Raw genomic sequence first — 11,414 nt, 5'->3', positions numbered from 1 at the left:
GGTGATGGTTTTTGTAGTGGTGGTGATAGTAGTAGTGGTCGTGGTGGTGCTGATATTAGTAGTAGTGGTGGTGATAGTAGTGTTAGTGGTGATAGTTATGTTGGAGGTGATAGTAGTGGTGGTGGTGATAGTAATAGTGGTGGTGATAGTAGTAGTGGTGGTGATAGTAGTAGTGGTGGTGGTGATAGTAGTAGTGGTGGTGATAGTAGTAGTGGTGGTGGTGATAGTAGTAGTGGTGGTGATAGTAGTGGTGGTGGTGATAGTAGTAGTGGTGGTGATGGTGATAGTAGTAGTGGTGGTGGTGATAGTAGTAGTGGTGGTGGTGGTGATAGTAGTGGTGGTGATAGTAGTAGTGGTGGTGATAGTAGTAGTGGTGGTGGTGGTGATAGTAGTAGTAGTGGTGGTGATAGTAGTAGTAGTGGTGGTGATAGTAGTAGTGGTGGTGGTGATAGTAGTGGTGGTGGTGATAGTAGTAGTAGTGGTGGTGGTGATAGTAGTAGTGGTGGTGATAGTAGTAGTGGTGGTGATAGTATTAGTAGTGGTGGTGGTTGTAGTAGCAGTGGTGGTGGTGATAGTAGTAGCAGTGGTGGTGGTGATAGTAGTAGTAGTGGTGATAGTAGTAGTAGTAGTGGTGGTGGTGATAGTAGTAGTGGTGGTGGTGATAGTAGTAGTGGTGGTAGTAGTAGTGGTGGTGGTAGTAGTAGTAGTGGTGGTGATAGTAGTAGTAGTAGTGGTGGTGATAGCAGTAGTGGTGGTGATAGTAGTAGTGGTGGTGATAGTAGTAGTGGTGGTGATAGTAGTAGTAGTGGTGATAGTAGTAGTAGTGGTGGTGATAGTGGTGGTGAGAGTAGTTGTGGTGGTGGTGATAGTAGTAGTGTTGGTGGTGATAGTAGTGTTGGTGGTGATACTAGTGGTGGTGCTGATAGTAGTAGTGGTGGTGATAGTAGTACTAGTGGTGGTGGTGATAGTAGTGGTGGTGGTGATAGTAGAAGTAGTGGTGGTTATAGTAGTAGTAGTGGTGGTGGTGATAGTAGTACTAGTGGTGGTGGTTGTGATAGTAGTAGTAGTGGTGATGATAGTAGTAGTAGTGGTGGTGATAGTAGTAGTGGTGGTGGTGGTGGTGATAGTAGTAGTGGTGGTGATAGTAGTAGTGGTGGTGATAGTAGTAGTGGTGGTGGTGATAGTAGTAGTGGTGGTGATAGTAGTAGTGGTGGTGGTGATAGTAGTAGTGGTGGTGATAGTAGTGGTGGTGGTGATAGTAGTAGTGGTGGTGATGGTGATAGTAGTGGTGGTGGTGATAGTAGTAGTGGTGGTGATAGTAGTAGTGGTGGTGGTGATAGTAGTACTAGTGGTGGTGGTGGTGATAGTAGTAGTAGTTGTGGTGGTGGTGATAGTAGTAGTGGTGGTGGTGATAGTAGTAGTGGTGGTGATAGTAGTAGTGGTGGTGGTGATAGTAGTGGTGGTGGTGATAGTAGTAGTGGTGGTGATAGTAGTGGTGGTGGTGGTGGTGATAGTAGTAGTAGTGGTGGTGATAGTAGTAGTGGTGGTGGTGATAGTAGTAGTGGTGGTGATAGTAGTGGTGGTGGTGATAGTAGTGGTGGTGGTGATAGTAGTAGTAGTGGTGGTGGTGATAGTAGTAGTGGTGGTGATAGTAGTAGTGGTGGTGGTGATAGTAGTACTAGTGGTGGTGGTGGTGATAGTAGTAGTAGTTGTGGTGGTGGTGATAGTAGTAGTGGTGGTGATAGTAGTAGTGGTGGTAGTAGTAGTGGTGGTGGTGATAGTAGTAGTGGTGGTGATAGTAGTAGTGGTGGTGATAGTAGTAGTGGTGGTGGTGGTGATAGTAGTAGTAGTGGTGGTGATAGTAGTAGTGGTGGTGGTGATAGTAGTAGTGGTGGTGATAGTAGTAGTGGTGGTGATAGTAGTGGTGGTGGTGATAGTAGTAGTAGTGGTGGTGGTGATAGTAGTAGTGGTGGTGATAGTAGTAGTGGTGGTGATAGTATTAGTAGTGGTGGTGGTTGTAGTAGCAGTGGTGGTGGTGATAGTAGTAGCAGTGGTGGTGGTGATAGTAGTAGTAGTGGTGATAGTAGTAGTAGTAGTGGTGGTGGTGATAGTAGTAGTGGTGGTGGTGATAGTAGTAGTGGTGGTAGTAGTAGTGGTGGTGGTAGTAGTAGTAGTGGTGGTGATAGTAGTAGTAGTAGTGGTGGTAATAGCAGTAGTGGTGGTGATAGTAGTAGTGGTGGTGATAGTAGTAGTGGTGGTGATAGTAGTAGTAGTGGTGATAGTAGTAGTAGTGGTGGTGATAGTGGTGGTGAGAGTAGTTGTGGTGGTGGTGATAGTAGTAGTGTTGGTGGTGATAGTAGTGTTGGTGGTGATAGTAGTGTTGGTGGTGATAGTAGTAGTGTTGGTGGTGATAGTAGTAGTGTTGGTGGTGATAGTAGTATTGGTGGTGATAGTAGTAGTGGTGGTGATAGTAGTGTTGGTGGTGGTGGTGATAGTAGTGGTGGTGGTGGTGATAGTTGTGGTAGTGGTGATGGTGGTGATGATAGTAGTAGTGGTGGTTGTGATAGTAGTGTTGGTGGTGATAGTGGTGGTGGTGATAGTAGTAGTGGTGGTGGTGAGTAGTAGTGGTGGTGATAGTAGTAGTAGTGGTGGTGATAGTGGTGATGATTGTAGTGGTGGTGGTGATAGTAGTGGTGGTGATGATAGTAGTGGTGGTGGTGGTGATAGTAGTGTTGGTGGTGATAGTAGTAGTTGGTGGTGATAGTAGTGGTGGTGGTGATAGTAGTGGTGGTGATAGTGGTGATAGTAGTAGTGGTGGTGATGATAGTAGTGGTGGTGGTGATAGTAGTGGTGGTGGTGGTCATAGTAGTGGTGATGGTAGTAGTAGTGGTGGTGATAGTAGTAGTGGTGGTGGTGATAGTAGTAGTGTGGTGGTGATAGTAGTAGTGGTGGTGATAGTAGTGGTGGTGGTGATAGTAGTGGTGGTGATAGTAGTAGTAGTGGTGGTGGTGATAGTAGTGAGTAGTGGTGGTGGTGATAGTAGTAGTGGTGGTTGATAGTAGTAGTGGTGGTGGTGATAGTAGTGGTGGTGGTGATAGTAGTGGTGGTGGTGATAGTAGTAGTGGTGGTGATGGTGATAGTAGTGGTGGTGGTGATAGTAGTAGTGGTGGTGATGGTGATAGTAGTAGTGGTGGTGATAGTAGTAGTGGTGGTGGTGATAGTAGTACTAGTGGTGGTGGTGGTGATAGTAGTGGTGGTAGTGATGGTGATAGTAGTAGTGGTGGTGGTGATAGTAGTAGTGGTGGTGGTGTTAGTAGTAGTGGTGGTGATAGTAGTAGTGGTGGTGGTGATAGTAGTAGTGGTGGTGATAGTAGTAGTGGTGGTGGTGGTGATAGTAGTAGTAGTGGTGGTGATAGTAGTAGTGGTGGTGGTGATAGTAGTAGTGGTGGTGATAGTAGTGGTGGTGGTGATAGTAGTAGTGGTGGTGGTGGTGAGAGTAGTAGTGGTGGTGGTGGTGATAGTAGTAGTAGTGGTGGTGATAGTAGTAGTGGTGGTGGTGATAGTAGTAGTGGTGGTGATAGTAGTGGTGGTGGTGATAGTAGTGGTGGTGGTGATAGTAGTAGTAGTGGTGGTGGTGATAGTAGTAGTGGTGGTGGTGATAGTAGTACTAGTGGTGGTGGTGGTGATAGTAGTAGTAGTTGTGGTGGTGGTGATAGTAGTAGTGGTGGTGATAGTAGTAGTGGTGGTGGTGATAGTAGTAGTGGTGGTGATAGTAGTGGTGGTGGTGATAGTAGTAGTGGTGGTGGTGGTGATAGTAGTAGTAGTGGTGGTGATACTAGTAGTGGTGGTGGTGATAGTAGTAGTGGTGGTGATAGTAGTGGTGGTGGTGATAGTAGTAGTAGTGGTGGTGGTGATAGTAGTAGTGGTGGTGATAGTAGTAGTGGTGGTGATAGTATTAGTAGTGGTGGTGGTTGTAGTAGCAGTGGTGGTGGTGATAGTAGTAGCAGTGGTGGTGGTGATAGTAGTAGTAGTGGTGATAGTAGTAGTAGTAGTGGTGGTGGTGATAGTAGTAGTGGTGGTGGTGATAGTAGTAGTGGTGGTAGTAGTAGTGGTGGTGGTAGTAGTAGTAGTGGTGGTGATAGTAGTAGTAGTAGTGGTGGTGATAGCAGTAGTGGTGGTGATAGTAGTAGTGGTGGTGATAGTAGTAGTGGTGGTGATAGTAGTAGTAGTGGTGATAGTAGTAGTAGTGGTGGTGAGAGTAGTTGTGGTGGTGGTGATAGTAGTAGTGTTGGTGGTGATAGTAGTGTTGGTGGTGATACTAGTGGTGGTGCTGATAGTAGTAGTGGTGGTGATAGTAGTACTAGTGGTGGTGGTGATAGTAGTGGTGGTGGTGATAGTAGAAGTAGTGGTGGTTATAGTAGTAGTAGTGGTGGTGGTGATAGTAGTACTAGTAGTGGTGGTTGTGATAGTAGTAGTAGTGGTGATGATAGTAGTAGTAGTGGTGGTGATAGTAGTAGTGGTGGTGGTGGTGGTGATAGTAGTAGTGGTGGTGATAGTAGTAGTGGTGGTGATTAGTAGTAGTGGTGGTGGTGATAGTAGTAGTGGTGGTGATAGTAGTAGTGGTGGTGGTGATAGTAGTAGTGGTGGTGAGATAGTAGTAGTGGTGGTGGTGATAGTAGTAGTGGTGGTGATAGTAGTAGTGGTGGTGATAGTAGTGGTGGTGGTGATAGTAGTAGTGGTGGTGATGGTGATAGTAGTGGTGGTGGTGATAGTAGTAGTGGTGGTGATAGTAGTAGTGGTGGTGATAGTAGTAGTGGTGGTGGTGATAGTAGTACTAGTGGTGGTGGTGGTGATAGTAGTAGTAGTTGTGGTGGTGGTGATAGTAGTAGTGGTGGTGGTGATAGTAGTAGTGGTGGTGATAGTAGTAGTGGTGATAGTAGTAGTGGTGGTGATAGTAGTAGTGGTGGTGATAGTAGTGGTGGTGGTGGTGGTGATAGTAGTAGTAGTGGTGGTGATAGTAGTAGTGGTGGTGGTGATAGTAGTAGTGGTGGTGATAGTAGTGGTGGTGGTGATAGTAGTAGTAGTGGTGGTGGTGATAGTAGTAGTGGTGGTGATAGTAGTAGTGGTGGTGGTGATAGTAGTACTAGTGGTGTTGGTGGTGATAGTAGTAGTAGTTGTGGTGGTGGTGATAGTAGTAGTGGTGGTGATAGTAGTAGTGGTGGTAGTAGTAGTGGTGGTGATAGTAGTAGTGGTGGTGATAGTAGTGGTAGTGGTGATAGTAGTAGTGGTGGTGGTGGTGATAGTAGTAGTAGTGGTGGTGATAGTAGTAGTGGTGGTGGTGATAGTAGTAGTGGTGGTGATAGTAGTAGTGGTGGTGATAGTAGTGGTGGTGGTGATAGTAGTAGTAGTGGTGGTGGTGATAGTAGTAGTGGTGGTGATAGTAGTAGTGGTGGTGATAGTATTAGTAGTGGTGGTGGTTGTAGTAGCAGTGGTGGTGGTGATAGTAGTAGCAGTGGTGGTGGTGATAGTAGTAGTAGTGGTGATAGTAGTAGTAGTAGTGGTGGTGGTGATAGTAGTAGTGGTGGTGGTGATAGTAGTAGTGGTGGTAGTAGTAGTGGTGGTGGTAGTAGTAGTAGTGGTGGTGATAGTAGTAGTAGTAGTGGTGGTAATAGCAGTAGTGGTGGTGATAGTAGTAGTGGTGGTGATAGTAGTAGTGGTGGTGATAGTAGTAGTAGTGGTGATAGTAGTAGTAGTGGTGGTGATAGTGGTGGTGAGAGTAGTTGTGGTGGTGGTGATAGTAGTAGTGTTGGTGGTGATAGTAGTAGTGTTGGTGGTGATAGTAGTAGTGTTGGTGGTGATAGTAGTATTGGTGGTGATAGTAGTAGTGGTGGTGATAGTAGTGTTGGTGGTGGTGGTGGTGATAGTAGTGGTGGTGGTGGTGATAGTTGTGGTAGTGGTGATGGTGGTGATGATAGTAGTAGTGGTGGTTGTGATAGTAGTGTTGGTGGTGATAGTGGTGGTGGTGATAGTAGTAGTGGTGGTGGTGAGAGTAGTGGTGGTGATAGTAGTGGTAGTGGTGATGGTGGTGATGATTGTAGTAGTGGTGGTGATAGTAGTGGTGGTGATTGTAGTAGTGGTGGTGGTGGTGATAGTAGTGTTGGTGGTGATAGTAGTTTTGGTGGTGATAGTAGTGGTGGTGGTGATAGTAGTGGTGGTGATAGTAGTGGTAGTGGTAGTGGTGGTGATGATAGTAGTGGTGGTGGTGATAGTAGTGGTGATGGTGCTCATAGTAGTGGTGATAGTAGTAGTAGTGGTGGTGATAGTAGTAGTGGTGGTGGTGATAGTAGTAGTGGTGGTGATAGTAGTAGTGGTGGTGATAGTAGTGGTGGTGGTGATAGTAGTAGTAGTGGTGGTGGTGATAGTAGTAGTAGTGGTGGTGGTGATAGTAGTAGTGGTGGTGATAGTAGTAGTGGTGGTGGTGATAGTAGTGGTGGTGGTGATAGTAGTGGTGGTGGTGATAGTAGTAGTGGTGGTGATAGTAGTAGTGGTGGTGATAGTAGTAGTGGTGGTGGTGATAGTAGTACTAGTGGTGGTGGTGGTGATAGTAGTAGTAGTTGTGGTGATAGTAGTAGTGGTGGTGGTGATAGTAGTAGTGGTGGTGATAGTAGTGGTGGTGGTGATAGTAGTAGTGGTGGTGGTGATAGTAGTAGTGGTGGTGATAGTAGTAGTGGTGGTGGTGATAGTAGTAGTGGTGGTGATAGTAGTAGTGGTGGTGATAGTAGTAGTAGTGGTGGTGATAGTAGTAGTGGTGGTGGTGATAGTAGTAGTGGTGGTGATAGTAGTGGTGGTGGTGATAGTAGTAGTGGTGGTGGTGGTGATAGTAGTAGTGGTGGTGGTGGTGATAGTAGTAGTAGTGGTGGTGATAGTAGTAGTGGTGGTGGTGATAGTAGTAGTGGTGGTGATAGTAGTAGTAGTGGTGGTGATAGTAGTGGTGGTGGTGATAATAGTAGTAGTGGTGGTGGTGATAGTAGTAGTGGTGGTGATAGTAGTAGTATTTGTGATAGTAGTAGTAGTGGTGGTGGTGGTGATAGTAGTAGTAGTGGTGGTGATAGTAGTAGTGGTGGTGATAGTAGTAGTGGTGGTGATAGTAGTGGTGGTGGTGATAGTAGTAGTGGTGGTGGTGGTGATAGTAGTAGTAGTGGTGGTGATAGTAGTAGTGGTGGTGGTGATAGTAGTAGTGGTGGTGATAGTAGTAGTAGTGGTGGTGATAGTAGTGGTGGTGGTGATAGTAGTAGTAGTGGTGGTGGTGATAGTAGTAGTGGTGGTGATAGTAGTAGTGGTGGGGGTGATAGTAGTGGTGGTGGTGATAGTAGTAGTGGTGGTGATAGTAGTAGTGTTGGTGGTGATAGTGGTGTTGGTGGTGATAGTAGTGGTGGTGGTGAGAGTAGTGGTAGTGGTGATGGTGGTGATGATAGTAGTGGTGGTGGTGATACTAGTGGTGGTGCTGATAGTAGTAGTGGTGGTGATAGTAGTACTAGTGGTGGTGGTGATAGTAGTAGTGGTGGTGATAGTAGTGGTGGTGGTGATAGTAGAAGTAGTGGTGGTTATAGTAGTAGTAGTGGTGGTGGTGATAGTAGTACTAGTGGTGGTGGTTGTGATAGTAGTAGTAGTGGTGATGATAGTAGTAGTAGTGGTGGTGATAGTAGTAGTGGTGGTGGTGGTGGTGATAGTAGTAGTGGTGGTGATAGTAGTAGTGGTGGTGATAGTAGTAGTGGTGGTGATAGTAGTAGTGGTGGTGGTGATAGTAGTAGTGGTGGTGATAGTAGTAGTGGTGGTGGTGATAGTAGTAGTGGTGGTGATAGTAGTAGTGGTGGTGATGGTGATAGTAGTGGTGGTGGTGATAGTAGTGGTGGTGGTGATAGTAGTAGTGGTGGTGATAGTAGTAGTGGTGGTGATAGTAGTAGTGGTGGTGGTGGTGATAGTAGTAGTAGTGGTGGTGATAGTAGTAGTGGTGGTGGTGATAGTAGTAGTGGTGGTGATAGTAGTGGTGGTGGTGATAGTAGTGGTGGTGGTGATAGTAGTAGTAGTAGTGGTGGTGGTGATAGTAGTAGTGGTGGTGGTGATAGTAGTACTAGTGGTGGTGGTGGTGATAGTAGTAGTAGTTGTAGTGGTGGTGATAGTAGTAGTGGTGGTGGTGATAGTAGTAGTGGTGGTGATAGTAGTGGTGGTGGTGATAGTAGTAGTGGTGGTGGTGGTGATAGTAGTAGTGGTGGTGGTGATAGTAGTAGTGGTGGTGATAGTAGTAGTGGTGGTGATAGTAGTGGTGGTGGTGATAGTAGTAGTAGTGGTGGTGGTGATAGTAGTAGTGGTGGTGATAGTAGTAGTGGTGGTGATAGTATTAGTAGTGGTGGTGGTGATAGTAGTAGTGGTGGTGGTGATAGTAGTAGCAGTGGTGGTGGTGATAGTAGTAGCAGTGGTGGTGGTGATAGTAGTAGTAGTGGTGATAGTAGTAGTAGTAGTGGTGGTGGTGATAGTAGTAGTGGTGGTGGTGATAGTAGTAGTGGTGGTAGTAGTAGTGGTGGTGATAGTAGTAGTAGTGGTGGTAGTAGTAGTAGTGGTGGTGATAGTAGTAGTAGTAGTGGTGGTAATAGCAGTAGTGGTGGTAATAGCAGTAGTGGTGGTGATAGTAGTAGTGGTGGTGATAGTAGTAGTAGTGGTGATAGTAGTAGTAGTGGTGGTGATAGTAGTAGTGGTGGTGAGAGTAGTTGTGGTGGTGGTGATAGTAGTAGTGTTGGTGGTGATAGTAGTGTTGGTGGTGATAGTAGTGTTGGTGGTGATAGTAGTAGTGTTGGTGGTGATAGTAGTATTGGTGGTGATAGTAGTAGTGGTGGTGGTGGTGATAGTAGTAGTAGTGGTGGTGATAGTAGTAGTGGTGGTGATAGTAGTGGTGGTGATAGTAGTGTTGGTGGTGATAGTAGTGGTGGTGGTGGTGATAGTAGTGGTGGTGGTGGTGATAGTTGTGGTAGTGTTGATGGTGGTGATGATAGTAGTAGTGGTGGTTGTGATAGTAGTGGTGGTGGTGATAGTAGTAGTGGTGGTGGTGATAGTAGTAGTGGTGGTGGTGAGAGTAGTGGTGGTGATAGTAGTGGTAGTGGTGATGGTGGTGATGATTGTAGTAGTGGTGGTGATAGTAGTGGTGGTGATTGTAGTAGTGGTGGTGGTGGTGATAGTAGTGTTGGTGGTGATAGTAGTGGTAGTGGTAGTGGTGGTGATGATAGTAGTGGTGGTGGTGATAGTAGTGGTGATGGTGCTCATAGTAGTGGTGATAGTAGTAGTAGTGGTGGTGATAGTAGTAGTGGTGGTGGTGATAGTAGTAGTGGTGGTGATAGTAGTAGTGGTGGTGATAGTAGTGGTGGTGGTGATAGTAGTAGTAGTGGTGGTGGTGATAGTAGTAGTAGTGGTGGTGGTGATAGTAGTAGTAGTGGTGGTGGTGATAGTAGTAGTGGTGGTGATAGTAGTAGTGGTGGTGGTGATAGTAGTACTAGTGGTGGTGATAGTAGTAGTAGTTGTGGTGGTGGTGATAGTAGTAGTGGTGGTGGTGATAGTAGTAGTGGTGGTGATAGTAGTCGTGGTGGTGGTGATAGTAGTAGTGGTGGTGATAGTAGTGGTGGTGGTGATAGTAGTAGTGGTGGTGGTGGTGATAGTAGTAGTAGTGGTGGTGATAGTAGTAGTGGTGGTGGTGATAGTAGTAGTGGTGGTGATAGTAGTGGTGGTGATGATAGTAGTGGTGGTGGTGATAGTAGTGGTGATGGTGCTCATAGTAGTGGTGATAGTAGTAGTGGTGGTGATAGTAGTGGTGGTGATGATAGTAGTGGTGGTGGTGATAGTAGTGGTGGTGGTGATAGTAGTGGTGGTGGTGATAGTAGCAGTGGTGGTGGTGATAGTAGCGTTGGTGGTGATAGTAGTGTTGGTGGTGATAGTAGTGTTGGTGGTGATAGTAGTGGTGGTGGTAGTGGTGGTTATAGTAGTGGTAGTGGTGGTGATGATAGTAGTGGTGGTGATGATAGTAGTGGTGGTGGTGATAGTAGCAGTGGTGGTGGTGATAGTTGCGTTGGTGGTGATAGTAGTGTTGGTGGTGATAGTAGTGTTGGTGGTGATAGTAGTGGTGGTGGTGATAGTAGTGGTAGTGGTAGTGGTGGTGATGATAGTAGTGGTGGTGATGATAGTAGTGGTGGTGATGATTGTAGTAGTGGTGGTGGTGATAGTAGTAGTGGTGGTGGTGGTGGTAGTAGTGGTGGTGGTAGTGATGGTGATGGTAGTAGTAGTGGTGATGATGATAGTAGTGGTGGTAGTAGAAGTGGTGATGATAGTAGTGGTGATGGTGATAGTAGTATTTGTGGTGGTGGTAGTGGTGGTGGTAGTGGTGGTGGTAGTAGTGGTGGTGGTGATGGTGATAGTAGTATTTGTGGTGGTGGTAGTAGTAGTGATGATGGTGGTGGTAGTAGTGGTGGTGGTAGTACTGGTGTTGGTGATAATAGTAGAGGTGGTGGAGATAGTAGTGGTGGTGGTGGTGGTCATGGTGATAGTAGTAGTGGTGGTGATGGTAGTAGTGGTGGTGGTGATAATAGTAGAGGTTTGGAGATAGTAGTAGTAGTGGTGGTGGTGGTGATAGTACTGGTGGTGTTGGTGGTAGTAGTGGTGGCGGTAGAGGTGGGTTAGCCTGAATACATTAATGTTTACATCCCACTAACTGATACTATCAGTAGATATAATGTAGACTAGTGTTTTCCTCGCTTATGCCCATTGGTACTAATTACACTCTGATTGACCCCTGACCTCTCCTATTCATGCCATTGGCTTTCACACATAACCTACACTAGCAGCTAACTCTCGTTGTAGTGGTCTGTCTCTCTCTCCTCCCCCTCTTTATACAGTATCTATGTGTGATGGCTGGTGTGTGGGCGACTTTGTAAAACATGATTGTGTGTGTGTGTATGGTTGATTGCAGAGAAGGCACTATGGCCTGGCTGCCGTCGAGACTTGCCGTTGCCATAGTTACGGCGGCAGCCGGGATTTCTCATTGACGCTAGCTCGGTCGGGGTTTGCCCAACACCTGCGGCGAGTTCCTCTCGAGGTGTGTGTGTGTGTGTGTGTCCCTTCTGTCACCCAGAGGTGCCAGGATATCACCAGGAGGCATGCGTACATACATACACATACACACACACACACAGTTAACAGCTAGGAGGATGTAGCGAGGCAAGGAGCAGTAGTGCCCTGCTGTAAGTAAGATGTTACTGAATAGCATTACCCGACGGATACGGTGGCACTCGCTTTGTCTTGGGCTCCTAGTCCTAGTTACATGGTCTGTAACCTGAGTGAACATGTGTCTAGGGGTCCTAGTCCTAGTCACATGG

General features: G+C 46.4%; 1 protein-coding gene across 1 annotated transcript; it reads right to left on the bottom strand.

Annotated features, from left to right (window-relative positions):
- Window positions 1-972: 972 nt before the first annotated feature.
- LOC135552457 (mucin-2-like) lies at window positions 973-8,637 on the bottom strand (the record flags this gene model as incomplete). The annotated part of the gene is made up of 4 exons (XM_064984106.1): window positions 973-2,357; window positions 4,320-4,330; window positions 7,494-7,504; window positions 8,047-8,637. Coding segments are annotated over 4 exons (1,998 nt in total), but the record flags the coding sequence as incomplete, so codon positions are not given.
- Window positions 8,638-11,414: the final 2,777 nt, after the last annotated feature.

The sequence above is a fragment of the Oncorhynchus masou genome, chromosome 2 (genome assembly GCF_036934945.1).
Source record: "Oncorhynchus masou masou isolate Uvic2021 chromosome 2, UVic_Omas_1.1, whole genome shotgun sequence".
NCBI classification, from domain to species: Eukaryota; Metazoa; Chordata; class Actinopteri; order Salmoniformes; family Salmonidae; genus Oncorhynchus; species Oncorhynchus masou.
The sequence above is the reverse complement of the archived record's forward strand: the minus strand, read 5'-3'. Positions and strand labels throughout refer to the sequence as shown.